The 17,002-nt window shown below is 42.7% G+C and overlaps 1 protein-coding gene across 10 annotated transcripts in view; it reads right to left on the bottom strand.

Annotated features, from left to right (window-relative positions):
- Window positions 1-475: 475 nt before the first annotated feature.
- Window positions 476-17,002, bottom strand: part of RMND1 (required for meiotic nuclear division 1 homolog) — a 49,634-nt gene continuing 33,107 nt past the window's right edge. For all 10 annotated transcript variants that reach the window (XM_037894992.2, XM_037894996.2, XM_037894997.2 and 7 more), the window contains 7 exons: window positions 12,565-12,665; window positions 11,200-11,306; window positions 10,595-10,659; window positions 9,481-9,557; window positions 8,197-8,317; window positions 1,067-1,183; window positions 476-715 (listed from right to left, as the gene is read on the bottom strand). In XM_037894992.2, the coding sequence (XP_037750920.1) occupies window positions 683-715; window positions 1,067-1,183; window positions 8,197-8,317; window positions 9,481-9,557; window positions 10,595-10,659; window positions 11,200-11,306; window positions 12,565-12,665 (621 nt within the window). In that variant the 3' untranslated portion in view covers window positions 476-682. The remainder of the gene's footprint in view (window positions 716-1,066; window positions 1,184-8,196; window positions 8,318-9,480; window positions 9,558-10,594; window positions 10,660-11,199; window positions 11,307-12,564; window positions 12,666-17,002) is intronic.

The raw sequence follows: 17,002 nt of genomic DNA on the forward strand, positions 1-17,002 counted from the left end.
GACTCTTTAGACCTTTGAACCAAAGTCTGAATGGATCCAAAGGGTCTAGCCTCAAGGGCTTCCTTAAGCAGAAGTTGTTGCAGACAAATCTCCCTGTGCTGATGGGTTCTTGGGGTGAAGGTCTGACAGATTGAACACCGAGAAGGTGAATGGCCTTCTCCTAGACATTTCAAGCAACAAAAGCTTTCACCAAAAATGGAAAAGAGGGGGTAGGTATATCCGTATCTTTTCAGTGCTCAAAGGGAGCAGGCAGCAAACACTTCAGTACAGGGGGGCAGGAGAGAGGAAGTAGGGGCAGCAGCGAGCACTTTGGTATCCATGGACCAGAACAGGCTGAGTGAGTCACCTCCATAATTGAGGCAAAACTGTCACACTGGAGACATTTATTGACACAGCATTTCCTACTCACTGCAGAAACTTCACTTAAAATGCATAAATTCTATAGTGTTATATCAAAAGATCAGTTGTCTAGTAGTGCTGAACCTAACTTATGATTTATTCACTAATTTCACAGTTTATTTGAACAGATGTACATTTATACATAACTATATTTATTTAGTAAGACAATTACAGCATTTTCCAGAAATGTACAGAAAATAAAGAGGTGGGAGCAAGGAACTTTTTTTGGTTGTGAATATGGTCTGGTCATACTTTTTTCAGATGTTCTTAGCTTCTGCCATGGTCAGAAAACTACTCTGGCAAGTTCAAACATGACCTGCAGAGTAATGAATACCAGTATTAATAAGGATTTGCATAGTACAAGTTCTTTAATACTACAAAAAAGGTAGAGGGTAAACAAAATAATCTGAAAAGGTGGACTATAGCTGCAAATCAAAAGAAAAGGCTCAGTGATGATACATGAAATAACCAAAACTGAAGACTTATTCCTACACACAGGCTACATAAGCAAACTGTTCCAGGATATTTCAAATCATGCCATGTAAAATATACAGCTGCTTATGTAACCCTGCAACAATGGGTGACTCCTGCATCATAATATTTTCATTATTTAATTTTCTTCTTCAGAGTGATGATTAAAAGAGTGGCAACTGAACACCAAACTCACCTCTATAGTGATGAGTATGACTATCATCCATTCCAAGCGCAGGGCACGTTTTTCATTCAGGTGATTTCGCATCAGGTCTGTCAGCTCCATGCAGTGCTGAAGTTTCTCATTCATTACCTGCAGCAAAAATATATGCTTTCAGTTGAAGAGTCTGCACTTTTAGAAAGCCTGAGTTAAACAAATTCTATTAAATCATTAAGAAAAGCTAACCAAATGCAGAAATTATCTAACTTAAACATTACTGTTTGGTTCTCAGGCTGATAGAGATTTTTCCCTGTGCAAAAGTGTACAGCACAGCCCCTTGTTGTTCCACACAGCCCCTCCCTTGGCTATATGAGGCAATGCCACCTTGACCCTCTCAGTTCATTCACACCGAATGCCCCGCGACTAGACTGATACAGAAGGGATGGGATGGGGGATTGTGGAATACATGTCTGCATCACATCTCGAGGAACCATTTACAGTAAGTAACCGTTTCTTCTTCAAGTAGATGCAGCTATGTATTCAACTTGTGTGACTCAAGCAGTACGCACCTCAGGAGGCAGGGCTTAGAGTTTATCTAAACCAGTGGTGCCCAACCTTATCACACAGGAGTGCCACATAAACCTAAGCACAACCTTGTGTGGCTGAACAGATTCTACATATTTTAATAAGATTTAAAGGCACCTGTATTGATTTATATTTTAAGTTCAGCTTGTTTCGTATGTATTTAGATAGAAACAACGTAGGTACGATATTGTCTATTTAAAAACAAAGAAATCAGTGCATAAAACATGTATCAGATGAATTATAGTAAACAGGAAAAAAACCAGTAATGAATCAGCCATTAGTATATTGTGTTGAAGCAGTCCGTGGACCTTATGAAATGCTCTGGTGGACCGTGTATGGCCTTGGGCCATAGGTTGGGCACCCCGATCTAAACAAAGACTGCAGGACTGCCCAACATTTGCATCTGCTTTGGATGATGTGGTAATGGCAGAATGGTTCGAAAACATATGTATTGATGACCACGTCAGCCTCGCAAATGTCCAGTATTGAGACATCACTGAGAAACACTATTGACATAGCTTGCGCTCTCGTAGAATGAGCTCGCACCCACTTGATGCTTTTATAGCACCTTTCATCCAAAATCCTCAGAGTCCTTTACAAACACTAATGATTTAAGACTCTCTCAACATCCCACCATTAGGTAGGTATAACTTCCTTTAGCTCCCCACCATCCCCAATACTATCAGGTCCATCATAGCCAGAAACTTTTAAACAGATTAATAGGTCAAAGATTAAGTAAGCAATAGGCAATGTCTGTGACACATCTTTGGGTTAGTCCACCTGCTGATACAGTTCAGGGCAGTACTGAGAACAGTGAACTGAGTGATTTACTGGAGCAAGGTGAGATGTTGCCTTCCAAAACAATTCTGGAGGAAGGGGACTTCTGTAACTTGAGTTTCCCTATCACCGACAATGTATGAATCTAGCCTATTCAGTATTCACACAGTGAAACCTGTCTTGACTTTGTCACTGTCTCTTTACTTAAGCAGCTGTGTAATACATTTTCGGGTTAAGAAAAGATACCCAGCTCTTCTTCACAGGACTCATAACACCCTTCTTACCCTTTGGTGTCCACTAAAACTCCTTTTATGTCACAACCAACGCTGTTGGGGAAAAAAGGTTCCTCAAATGGAAGGTACTTTATATATCCCAAGAATTCAGAGACTTCTAATATTAAAAGACTCTGATTTAATTTTCTGTTGCATCTCATTCAAGGTTTTTTTTTTCCTTCTGTGACTGTCAGTGATTGGGATTAAGAGCCTGTAACTTCCACTGAGATCAACAGTCACTGACCTCTGGTTCAGGCCATTAAATAGGTAACTTACCCTAAGACCTTGTCTGCAATACAGAGTTTCGTCAACAAAACAGTGGAGGTGCACAAACTACAATGCTCCTTCTGCCAACAAAACACTCCTGCTTAGCCAACAAAATAAAACCACCTCAACGAGAGGCGTGGAGCTTTTTGTGCCAAAGTTCTATCGACAAAGTGTCAGTGTAGACACTGCGCTTGGTTATGTTGCTGTAAATAGCCTCCAAGAAGTGTCCCACAATGCCCATCCTGACTACTCTGGTCAGTGGTTCAAACTCTGCTGCCCTGCACCCAGGTACACAGGCATCTGCCGCTCCTCCTTTAAAGGCCCAGGAATTTTTGATATTCCGCTTCCTGTTTGCTCGGCATGGACAGCTCACATCGCATCTTCCCAGCTGACCATTGCAGCTCCATGCACACAAAGACACTCCTGTTTGGAGTTGTTGGATCTGCTGGCACTATGGGGAGAGGAGGCTGTGCAGTCCCAGCTCCGCTCCAGCCGTAGGAACTTCAATACCTACGGTCAGATTTCTCAGGGCATGTTGAATAAGGGATACGAACAGGACAAGCATCAGTGCCATTCGAAGATAAAAGAACAGAGAGGTGTACCAGAAGACAAGGAAGTCAAACCATCATGCTGGTGCTGCACCGAAGACCTGCTGCTTCTATAAGGAGCTGGACGCCATCCTCGTTGGCGACCCCACCTCAACCACCAAGAGCCCCGTGGATACTTCGGCGGAGGGAGACAGCAGACAACCACAAGGACAAAGTTGTGGATGAGGAGGTTGAACTGGAAGATGATGTGGAACACATGGCAGAGTCATCCAATGGCGAGTCAGGACCTCTTTTCCACTCCGAAGGGGTCTAGCCAGTCTCAGCAGTTTGTCTCTGGCTCACATAATGCAGGAGACGAGAGCTCTGGTAAATGACCTATTTGACTTGATGCTGCTTGGTTATATGGAGTAGAGCTGTCCTTTGCTTTGTACATTCTAAAAGTGGGTGAAGGGATAGAAATGTAAAAGACTAGCTGGGTTTGCATGTGCTTCCCATTCCCCTATGCAGCTAAGCGGTATGGCGGAACAGTGTGTTAATGCATACCAAGATTTCACAGAAATCCTCCAGAGAGATCTCTAGGAAACACTCCTGGAGGTACTCGCTAATCCTCTGCCGAAAGTTCCTTGGCAGAGCTGCTTTGTTCCTCCCCACAATTGTAGGAAACCTTCCTGCGCTAATTGGCGATCACTTGTGTAGGGATCAAAGCGGCACACAGGTAAGCAGCATAGGGACCAGGTCTGAAGTCGCACGCGTGCAGGAGTTGCACCCTTGTTACCCTCAGGAGGCCAAAAAACAAGAACGCAGGGCATGGAGAGAGACTTTAAAAGAAAATTATAAAACAAGACAGAAAAAAGAGCCAGGAGTGAACTCTAATGGGCCAGGAGGGGATGATGAAAGTGATGGAGGAGCAAACGAAGATGTTGAAGTCCCTAATCATGCTACAGGCAGAATTCAAGCATGCTCGATACCCCTGCAGTCAATACAGAACTGTTTTCCATGCCCTCCCAAACTCCTCCCACATATTCCTTGCAACTTCCCAGCCCATGTCGGTACCTTGTTCACTCCACCCCTTTGGACAGCTTCCAAAATGATAGCTGGATTAACACACAGCTACAAGAGGCTACACTGCCCTTCATTGTTATCTCCTTTCCCACTAAGCCTTTTGTGTGTGTTGTTAATTGGTATTTAATAAAAACATACTCTCTGAAAGATAACCAATCTTTATTTGTCTCTTACACACAGTGGCTGCTGCTGGAATTAAGACACAGTTGCAACTTGATCATTTGCTGATTACAAATCACTATCAGGAATCATCAAAATGTTCATAAAAGATGGCAAGTTAGCAAAGCACGGCAGACAGTTGTATAGGAGGACACATTACTGGTGCTCATTGTCAAAACAGTGCCTCAAAGCCTCTTTGATTCAAATAGGCCCCCCGTTGTACCCCTCTAATAGCCTTGGTAGCTGGCTGCTCAAGATCAGCCACAAGGCGATCCACCTTCGCACTCCACCTCGGGAAAAACTTTTCACCCTGAGCCTTACAAATATTATGGAGCACACAGCAGGTTGCTATGACCCTGGGAATATTTTCCTCACTGAGGTCTAACTTGCCATAAAGACAGCACCAGCATGCTTTTAATCTACCAAAGGCACATTGTATGGTCATTCTGTACCTGCTCAGCCTATTGTTGAAGTGCTCCCTGCTGATGTCCAGGGTAAGGCTTTGTGAGCCATGAGAGTAAGGGGTACGCTGCATCTCCCAGGATCACTATGGGTATTCCAACATGCACCACCGGAATCTTCTGGTCTGGAAATAAAGTCCCTGCTTCTAGCTTTCTGTACAGGACAGTGTTTCTGAAGATGCGTGCGTCATGCACCTTCTCGGATCACCCCACACTGATGTCAGTGAAATGCCCACGGTGATCCACAAGCCCCTGCAATATCACAGAGAAGTACTCCTTCTATTGATGTACTGCGTCACAAGATGGTCCAGGGCCAAAATTGAGATCCGTGTGCCATCTATTGTTCCGCCGAAGCTAGGGAATCCCATTGCCGCAAAGTAACCACTCTTTCACGCACATTGCCAAGTCACAGTCCTTTGTAGCAGGATACGATTAATGGTCCTGCATGCTTGCGTTACTGCAACCCAAACAGTGGACTTACCGACTTCAAACTGATTTGCGACCATCTGGTAGCAGTCTGGTGTTACCAGCTTCCACACGTCAATTGCCACGCCCTTCTCCACCAAGAGGGCAGCTCTCATTTTGGTGTCCTTGTGCCACAGTGCTGGGGCAAGCTCCACATACAGTTCCAGGTAGGTGGCTTTCCAAATCCGAAAGTTCTGCAGCCAGTGCTTGTCACCCCAGAACTGTATAATGATGCGATCTTAACAGTCAGTGTTTGTTTCCCGAGCCCAAAAGCAATGGTCCACTGTGTGCAGCTGCTCTGTGAATGCCAAAAGTAATCTGTTCTTTCCATGGCACACAGCAGGTCAGGCACTTCTGACTCCTGTTCATGATACACTGAATGACCAGCCGCGATGTGTTCATAACAGTGACCACAACAGTAGAGAGCAGTGCAGGATCCATCCTTTGAGACAGAGATAGCAGGCACACAGTAAACTGGGGCTGCTGAAAAATGCTGCGAAATGCAATTGGAAGCCCATGGAATAATGGGACGGAAAAAATCTGCATCATGAGATGTTGAGTCCACACCCATGACACACTCCGCCTTTCCACAACTCCTAGATGAAGAAGGTGGCAAGTTGCACAGTGGGATAGCTACCCACAGTGCACCAACTATGGATGTGCTCTGCCAACAGAAGGAGCATTGTATGAATATGCACAAGCAATGTAATTATACTGGTTTTCAATCGTCAGCATAACTTGTGTCGACAAAACTCTGTAGTGTAGACAAGGCCTAAGCAGCATGTTCATTTTACTACAGCTCATTCTACCAACTGATTAAGGTGTCACAGGAACCTTCTTTGATTTAGCTAAAAAGATTGTTTTGCACCTCAGTGGCCTTTTAACTCCTCTGTTTCTTAAAACACTTTTACTTGATAAAAAACCCCAAAAGCAGAAGAAAAAATTTTATTTGCTTCTTTACATACGGTTTGGTATTTTAGAACAAAAGAAAAGCTCTTCCTGTTTAAAACTTTATTTAAAGGCTTAGAAAAAATACTCTTTACATGTAAGCCTGAATGATAAAGGTTAGCTGTTTGTCATGGCCAAAAATGGGGAAGTATCATGAATCTGTCACAGAAAAAATGCAAATAAAGAAAAACTTATAGAAGAGGATGCAACTTACAGGCCCCTATTATTTTCTACAAAATATCTTTGTGCAGTAAATAATATTGAACTTTTATTAATTAATAGTTTAAAACCATTAAAAAATCCAGGTCACTCTCTCAATCTCTGCTTCACTGGACAGAGTCAAATTTATAAAAACTCATGGAGTAGTCTTGCTCAGCAGAAGACTAACCAGAGTCTGTCATGGGATAAGAGGGAAGGTCCTCTCATGGATTGGTAACTGGTTAAAAGATAGGAAACAAAGGGTAGGAATAAATGGTCAGTTTTCAGAATGGAGAGAGGTAAATAGTGGTGTTGCCCAGGGGTCTGTACTGGGACCAGTCCTATTCAACATATTCATAAATGATCTGAAAAAAGGGGTAAACTCTGAGGTGGCAAAATTTGCAGATGATACAAAACTACTCAAGATAGTTAAGTCCCAAGCAGACTGAGAAGAGCTACAAAAGAATCTCTCTAAACTGGGTGACTGGGCAACAAAATGGCAGATGAAATTCAATGTTGATAAATGCCATGTAATGCACATTGGAAAACATAATCCCAACTATACATATAAAATGATAAGGTCTAAATGAGCTGTTACCACTCAAGAAAGATCTTGGAATCATTGTGGATAGTTCTCTGAAAACATCCAGTCAATGTTAGGCATCATCAAGAAAGGGATAGATAATAAGACAGAAAAATATCATATTGCCTCTATATAAATCCCTGGTACACCCACATCTTGAATACTGTGTGCAGATGTAGTCACCCAATCTCAAAAATGATATATTGGAATTGGAAAATGTTCAGAAAGGGCAACAAAAATGATTAGGGGTATGGAACGGCTTCCGTATGAGGAGTGATTAATAAGACTAGGACTTTTGAGCCTGGAAAAGAGACGATTAAGGGGGGATATGATAGAGATCTATAAAATCATGACGGGTGTGGAGAAAGTAAATAAGGAAGTGTTATTTACTCCTTCTCATAACACGTGAACTAGGGGTCACCAAATGAAATTAATAGGCAGCAGGTTTAAAACAAACAAAAGGAAGTATTTCTTCACAAAAAGCACAGTCAACCTGTGGAACTCTTTGCCAGAGAATGTTGTGAAGGTCAAGACTATAACAGGCTTCAAAAAAGAACTAGATAAATTCATGGAGGATAGGTCCATCAATGGCTATTAGCCAGAATGGGCAGGGATGGTGTCCCTAGCATCCGTTCGCCAGCTAGGAATGGGCAACAGGGGATGGATCACTTGATGATTACCTGTTCTGTTCATTCCCCCTGGGGCACTTGGCATTGGCCACTGTCAGAAGACAGGATACTGGGCTAGATGGACCTTTGGTCTGACCCAATATGGCCGTTCTTATGTAGTTACAAAGACTTGTTATGGGTGAGGGAGAACCTCCTAATTGCGAAAAACTTACTTTAACTCTGCGATTAATGCTGAGAAACTGACAGGTTTTGTCATAAAGCTCTTCAAGATTCTCTCTGTCCCAGTAGAAGTCAGGAGTTATCAGCAGGTCTGAACTCAGATTTATACAGTGCCTAAAGAAGGATGGTTATGGTAGTTAAAATTTTTTTAGGGAGTTAAAGGTTCAAATATTTATATTGCTTTTCAAAACAATGATTAAAGTTTATTCAGTTTCCTACCAATTTCTACAGTGTTTATTTTAAAAACATCAACTGTCACTGTATGAAGTATTTCCCCTTATTCCCTATAGAAAATACAAATCCGAGGACAGGCGATGAATACTAAACAGTAAGAATTGCTTAAATTGGTTGTTCTGAGAATACGGAAAGTCACTAGACCCTCATGAATGAATCACTTTTTGCTATACAGCAATCAGTACAGACAGATGGTTCTGAAATAAACAAACTTATTGTGACAGAATTCTTAGGCCTGAGGTGATGAGCACCTACAACAATAGACTTGAGTGTGAAGCACCTTCCCAGGCCTGTCACAACAGCATCAAAGTTACTTTGTAATATCTCCCACCTCCAGCACAAAACAGATATTGAATGCTGGGACGGTTATCAGGATCACTAACAATAGCTTCCCCCAGCCCACGGGCAATAGGCTCCTCTAGGTGTGGATATGAAATCCAGAGTCTTAGCAGGTAGTGTTCATATCATAGCTGTGCGTCTTCATAGTCCTTTTTTCCCCTTCCACCTGTTAACTTACTGAATGTAAGTTGTATGGGACATATATAGTAATGTGTATTACAGTCAGACTTATGTGATTTGTGAGAGGGACACAACAAAGGAATCATTTTTATCACAGTAAAACTCCTCATATCTTGACTTAAAAATTGCCAGTTTTGGAGAATCCAACACAACCCCTGCTAAACTGTTCCAATGGCTAATTAGCCATACTGCTCAAAAAGTACACCTTATTTCCAGTCTGAATTTGTCTAGCTTCAACTTCCAGCCATTGGATTGTGTTATACCTTTCTCTGCTAGATTGAAGAGCCCATTATCAAATGTTTGTTCCCCATGTAGATACTTATAAATTGGGTTCAAATTATCCCTTAGCCTTTGCTTCGTTAAACTAAATAGATTGGGCTCCTTGAGATTATCACTATAAGGAATGTTTGCCAATCCTTTAATCATGGGCCACAGAAGTTCTTTCTTTCTGGCGTTGGGATGCTAAGAATCTATTAATATACTTTTTGAAATGATAGGGTGTGAGCCCTTAAAAAAAAGTTTACCGTAAGGCAAAGAGTTCCCCAATTTTCTGCATTACATCAGCATGAGAGAGTTTCACTTTTTTTCTTGATTTTAATATCTGCAGAGAAGTTAGTGATAAATCGTTAGCCAAAGACATTCCATAACTGCTTATTTTATTTAAGCTCGGTTAAAAAAAACATGAATCCTACACCCTGAGCATTGTACCAGTTGTTCAAACTATTCCTTCTAATGTGCACTACTGCACATTTATCAACACTGAATTTCATCTGCTACTCTACTGCCCATTTAGCTTGCATTGTTAGGTCGCTCTGGGGATCCTTAGTCTTCTATAGTCTTGATTTACCTGAATAATTTGGTAACCTGCTGTGTCACATACAACTGGTCAACCTTTTTCTAGATCATTGATCAATATATTAAACTCCACCACTCCTAACACAGACCCTTGGAACACTCCTTGTTAAACTTTTGTCAGGCTGAAAATGGACCACTTACTCCCTTTTATACTGTTTAGTCTCTATTCAGTTTCTAACATATGATAGAACTTTCTCTCTTATCCTGTAACTACTGAGCTTTCTTAATTTCTTCTTTTGAGAGGCTTAAAAAAAGTGAATAAATTGTTTTTAAAGAGACAGGCTAAGGATTTCCACCCCTTTCCCCAGAGAAAGAAGTCACTGAGTTGTGCTTTCAGTGCTGTGGTTTCTACATAAGTGATATGGGACATTGCAATCTTGATTTAATTAAAATATCAGGAAAACTCTTTACTTGAGTTATTCACATTTGAGATTTTAATCAAGTTCATGATGATTTAGATTTTGATTTAGATCAGGGATGCTGCACTATTCTCTGACCGAATTTTGAAAAGGTAGATACTTTATTGTACATGCACATGCATGTTCTAGCAAGTGCACCTTGTGAAAACATTTTTGCATGCAGACAATCACCTCCCTTTAAAAAAGGTTTTAAACATCTTTCCTTATTCCACCCAGTGCAGATGCTCTGAGCTTCTATACCTGCTTTGGCTTTACAGTCAAATCTATTAGCCATTCAAATGCTTTCCCAATATCTCTTTCCTGATAAAATTAATTCTTTACAAAGAATTTAAAAAAAACCAACCCAAGTAAACAGAAATTTCACCTCAGGAATTGACTGGATAGATTCCACAAAATTATCCAAGGATGATTCCCAAATGGCCAGTTTTACTGCAACAAAAAATTAACAAAATAGCACATTACATCTCATGTGTTGTCTCAGATTTCAAGTAACCATAAAATACAGTGCCTATCTGCCAGTGTTTCAAGATTCCATTAAACTCTATGTGCGTCAAGCACAAACTGCTGCTATCTTCTAGTTCATCTAATACTAGAAGAGTATTTAGGGCTGGGGAAGGGAAAAGATGTAAACTAAAAAAAACACGTTTCCTCAAGCATGTTGTTTTAAAAGATTTACCTGTGATTGAAATAGGGATCCAATTTACAAAACACAAGTCAAAAACTATGAGAGTAATCCTCCCATTTAGCCTCTGGCAACTTATGTGCATACCTCACTTTCATGAATGAGAGTAACCCATGTAAAAACAGCAGGTACCCAACATGGAAAACAGACATTCACCATTTGATACATATATAAAGTTTGCTTAAGGTCATCTTCTCCCTCCATCCCTGTTATTGTATATGTCCAAATTTGTGATGGCATTTCACAATCTTAAGTAAAATTGGGAACTACATAAAGTATTAGCTTACCAGAAAGGCAAAGAGCATTTGAAAAGGCAAATTTCTGCAGAATTACTTCATCAATATCCAGGTCAGAATTTAAAAAGATTTCTCCTCTGTGGAGCTTTGACTGGCCTCTGTAAAAACAGGATTGAGACATATTCATTGACTAAGTCACCTCTAAAATGAAGAGTCAGGGTAGAATCCTTTACACAAGGAAATTCCTCATGCATCTTTTTAAAATTTAAAAACATGGAGCAGTGTATACGACTGCTCCATCTTACTTCCTTGCATTTTGCTCTCAGTCACGATTAAAGCGAGAGAAAACCCACCAGGAGACCTTTCTTCAATCTCTACACCAGCAACTCCTCTGCAAAAACCTAATATTAGTATCTTCTACAATAACTGCAGCACTACTGAGAAAATTCAGAGAAACAGCAGGACTATAGACTTCTCTTTCCCACTCACTTCCCCTCCCCTCTTGTGCTCTCTCTTTCTACTTCTCTGTTCTTGTTTTCATCTCTCCTACTCTGTTCTGTCACTCTATTTCCGCTCCTTTCCCTTCTTGAATTGTGATACTCCTCCCCAACAGCTCTCTTCAGTGTGTCAGCAGCAAAGTAGAAGTCATGAGTCCTGCAAGTTTCAAGGTGCCTTGCATAAGTCCCACCTCAGAGTCTGCGAAGCATTCAAAATGTAAAGTACAAATGCTGGTGAAGGAGAAGCTAAAAACAATGGAACAATTCAATAGTTACAGATTCCATAATTTACAACACATTCAGTTTTCCATTGGCTATGAAAATGACTATCTTATGTAGCAGCATTCTACTACAAATGACTAAATACAATGTATTCTATGAAATAGCAATGATTTGCAATGAAAAATCTTTCTGAACAAGAACTTTAGCTTATCATGATCTCAAGATATGATTTAACAAGCAACCAAGTCAAGAGAGGTCACACATCTTCTTCCATGATATGCCACTTTTACCCCTATTAGAAACTGTTATGTTTTCAGTGTATTTCAATGTAGCTAAGAAGGCAAGATACTCCTTGTGATGACCATTCTGTATCAGAGCTGTCTCAATATGCACCTTTCCTTTATATCTGCCCTCATGAGGTGTGAGTTTTTCCATTTGAGACTGCTGAAGAGCACTTACAATTATGAAGCCATGGAGATTACTCTACTACTTTAGTGAGATCAGTAAATAATCAAGATCACAAGTAATGCTGCAAAGCCATATTTTTCAAAAAAACATTAATGCATACTTCATTAAGACCGATGTATTTAGTGTTTGTAGCCTATATTACTGACCCTCTCAAAACACTTATCTTACTCCTTTGGAGGAGAGGTAGGGAAGGAATGTTTTTGGGTAAAGGATGCATAAAAATTCTTACTCTCCTCTCCTGTAGTTAATTTCTTCATTCTCCCAGTGAACGAGTGCAACTTCATAAGGCTGAATTTCATGCCGTTCCAGGACTTGCATTATTTTCTTCATCTAGAAAAAAAGACAATTGCACATTATTAAAATGGTTAGCAAATACTACACAACTAAGTCTTCACATAAGTCTTCAAATATCTAATACATAAAATTAAAGCAGTACGCTGATGCTTATTTAAATAATGTTAAAGGTGTGGTGAAAATACCTTCTTGCATTAGGATAAAGTAACCATTTTAATTTTATTTTACATCCCATTCAGAAAATCTTCCATAGTACAAGACTTTCTGACACTGTACATTTTAGAACAGAAATTCTAAACTAATTTGGCCAAAAGATTGTGCCATCTAGGCACTTATACTATACTCACTGCTAGGGTACCCACGTTTTAAACACTTATCTCTTCGACATAAGGAGAATAGTGGATCTTTCAGTGCAAAATTTTAGCTTAATCAATTTCTAATAAAGCAGTTTCCAAAGACAGGTACTTTAAAATCAGTTCGATCCCACACAAGACTATAATTTTCTCTGCGGTGTTAGCTTTCTTTGTTGCTTTCATAATATTTATTGACAATATACATGATGCTATAAGAGTCATTGCCATATGTTTTTATGAAGGGCTGCAATTTCTGAAATATTGCCGTATCATTTTGAATTAAATACTGATGTGTATAAGGCAGCGGTTCCCAAACTTGATCCGCTGCTAGTGCAGGCCAAGGGACGTATTGGCTGCCGCTTCCAGCAGCTCCCATTGGCCTAGAGCAGTGAACCGCGGCCACTGGGAGCCACGATCGGCCGAACCTGCGGATGCGGCAGGTAAACAAACCAGACCAGCCCGCCAGGGGCTTTCCCTGCACAAGCAGTGGAACAAGTTTGGGAACCACTGGTCTAAGGTCTGCCAAGTATTCCAAGAATTACTGCTAAAAAGGTAGAGAAATTCTGATCTGTATTGCTGAGATAAAGTATTTTTCATTTTTATAGCAGTCATAATATCTACGGCTGTGATCTCACAAGATCCTGTAGGCCAAGCAGGATCAGGCCTGATCAGCATTTGTATAGACCTGTGAGGAGAATCCACAGTGCTATAGGACTTTGAATATTAGTGATTCAGTAGGCAGCACACCTTCCCCTTAGAAACTACTGAATACTTGGGCCATGAAACACTCTGCTGCTGAACTTAACGGCCTTTATTTGTTTACCGAGGAAATCATAGGCTTGTTATTTGCTGAAGCTACTGTCATTTACATGAGAACAAAAATCCAGGTTCTAGCTGAGATAATCATTAAACTTTCATGGCACTATACTCAAAAAGTAGGGCCGCTAGCCTTCATTCTCTGGCCATTCCTATTTGGGTAATTCCTGTCTGCCTAGCTAAATGCCGCGTGCAGTTTACAAATTGATGCAGTTTTCCTTTTCATTTCCTTCATTGATGCAGTTTTCCTCTTAATTTTCTTCATTTCATTTCCAGCTGTCATGCATCATTGCTGTATGCCGGGGTCGGCAACCTATGGCACGTGTGCCAAAGATGGCATGCTGCTGTCTGCTGGGTCCCAGCCGTTGGCCCCAATCAGCCCACTGCCGAACCCAGGCTGGCAGTGGGCTGAGCGGGGCCAATGGCCGGGACCCCGGCAGGCAGCAGTGTGCCATTAAAAATCCTGCCCGCCCCAACCCGCTCTTCTCTGGCCCACCCCCCTCACGTGGGGGCAGGGTGAAGAAGCTTGGTCCTGGCGGCTGCTGCTGCAGGGCAGGCAAGCTCCCCCCTCCCCTGCCATGCTGGGTTCCTGCCCCTCCTCCTCTCTCTCCCTGCTGCCAATCAGCTGATGGCCCTTGAGAGGAGGGGGAGAAGCGGCAGGAGAGGAGGTGGAGAAGAGGTGGGGACAGGGCCTTTGGGAAGGGGGAGTGGAATCAGGGCATATCCCCTCCAGCCCCCTGCTGTGAGCCGCTCTGGGCAGGGGGTTGGGAGCACCGCCACGACCCTAGCCCACACCCTCTGCCCTGACCCCTACACCCCCTCATACCCCAGCCCCCTGTCCTGACCCCTGCACCCCCCACACACTCCCAGCCCTCTGCCCTGACCCCTGTACCCCGCCACAACCCGAGCCCTGACTCCAGCACCCCCACACATACCCAGCCCTGCCACACCCCATGCCCTGACTCCTGCACCACCCTCACATGCCCCCAGCCCTCTGCCCTGACTCCTGCTACCCCCCACATACCCAGCCCCCCCATGCCCTGACTTTTGCACCCCCACATTCCCACCCCCACCCTGAGCACCAAACGGGAGCTCCTGCACCCCCCCCCACCACATTCCCACCTGCACCCCTCACACCAAATGGGAGCTGCCCAGGTAAGCACTCTACACCCAAACCTCCTGCCCCAACCCTGAGCTCCCTCCCTCATTCTAGCTCCTGGCCAAACCCTGTGCTCAGTGCACTCCCACCCTCAGCCTGCTCCTTCAGCCCCAGCCCTACGCTCAGTGCACTCCCACTCTCAGCTCAGTGCAGAGAGAGAGGAAGAGAATGGGCTAGAACCAGGGAGAAGGTAGGTACCCACTCTATGTGGGCAGGGCTGGAATCCCAGACCGGCAGCGGGCTGAGCAGGGTCCTGGCTGGCAGGGGCCGGTGGACGGAACCCCACACCGGCAGTGGGCTGAGCTGCTGGGGTCCCAGCTGCCAGCCCCGCTCAGCCCGCTGCTGGACTGGGGTTCTGGCTGCCAGCCCCTTGCCAGCTGGAGTTCCGGCCGCAGGCCCCGCTCAGCCTGCTGCCGGCCTAGGTGAACGGACCCCAGGCTGGCAACGGGCTGAGCGGGCCGGCAGCATAAGATCAGCATTTTATTTTAATTTTAAATGAAGCTTCTTAAACATTTTGAAAACCTTATTTACTTTACATTCAACAATAGTTTAGTTATATAATATATAGACTTATAGAGGGAGACCTTCTAAAAAATGTTAAAATGTATTACTGGCACATGAAACCTTAAATTAAAATGAATAAATGAAGACTCGGCACACCACTTCTGAAAGGTTGCCGACCCCTGCTCTATGCTGTTGTGTTCTATCCCAGAAGTGGCTACACTTCACTGGCAGATTGCTTGTATCTATTTGGGGTCTGATCCAACGCCCACTGAAGTCAACAGAAAGATTCCCATTGACTTAAAGGGTATGTCCACACTGCAGCTGGGAGTGAGCTTTCTAGCATGCTAGCACAGCTTCAGTTAGCATGCTAAAAATAGTGTGAACATTGCAGCTCAGGCCAGAGCTTGGGCTCGCAAGGTTTGGCTCAGGCCCATAATGATTTTATACAAGTACTGTAACTACAAACTACTCTGTACATACATGGAAGAAACTTTGTTGGGATCTTTGTTTACCCTCTGGATAAAAGGCATTACATAAATGTAAGACTCTGTAGGCTTGGACACAAAACATTCCAAGTACACTCAGAGAACGTTTTCTCTGGATACTTTCAGCACACGACACTCCTGAAAGATCTGTTGCTGTCACTTGTATGTTGGGATCTGCAGATGTATTTTCTTTTGTCTCTTCTGAAGAATAACTGAATAATGCTTCTCATTATTTTTATGGTAGACTCGCACTTCCACCACAAACACTTTGTACGCATCAAATACCAGAGACAAAAGAATGGTTTGATCATGTTTTCTCTAACTCGTACTCCCTGCTTCTGGAAGACATAATTTAGTGTGTTCTTTTAGCTACCCTCATAGGTTAGGTGTAAACATGGGACTTAGCTGCACTTTGCATTTTCTGTGCTGCTCCTTGAATAAGTACAGTTAGGAGGATACTTATTTTTCTTCTGTCAATCTCACATGGTAAAGGTTTCAGATTCTGGACCCAAAGCAAGACTTTGTCCACTGTGCTCATTATAACATTTATTCATGACAAGCTAAATTGATATTTCTATTCATCGCCCTTTTAATTTTTGATAACTTTTTGATAAATGTTACTTTGGGGTTGCGCCTGTCAGAAAAGAGTAACGCCATCTTTACACTGAGATTGAATAGAAAATCTGAGCTAACCTGGCTCACCACCTGTTACAGGCTGGCTGGCCCTTTAAATCAAGCTGGGCTTAGCCTCACTTGTGACCTACCAGTTTACCCTCAACTGACAGTGATAACAACTTAATGATAATTAGTGATCTCAGCTGCAGAGAATTATATGGGACTTCTTAAATAGAGCTGGGAATTCAACCTAGAGGGAGAGACTGCAGAGGAGGAAGGACAATTCTACAGGAAAAGCCCAGCAAGTTGGGACTGGCTGTGGCTTGTGAGCTGAGCCACAGAGTAAGCAAACTCCTGTGGTGAGCCTCTGGAACAAGGAGCCAGTCCTGGGGCTGGTGTTCTGGAAGAGATCCACAGGAACAGAGTACGCACCCCTGCAGG

The sequence above is a fragment of the Chelonia mydas genome, chromosome 3 (assembly GCF_015237465.2).
Source record: "Chelonia mydas isolate rCheMyd1 chromosome 3, rCheMyd1.pri.v2, whole genome shotgun sequence".
NCBI classification, from domain to species: domain Eukaryota; kingdom Metazoa; phylum Chordata; order Testudines; family Cheloniidae; genus Chelonia; species Chelonia mydas.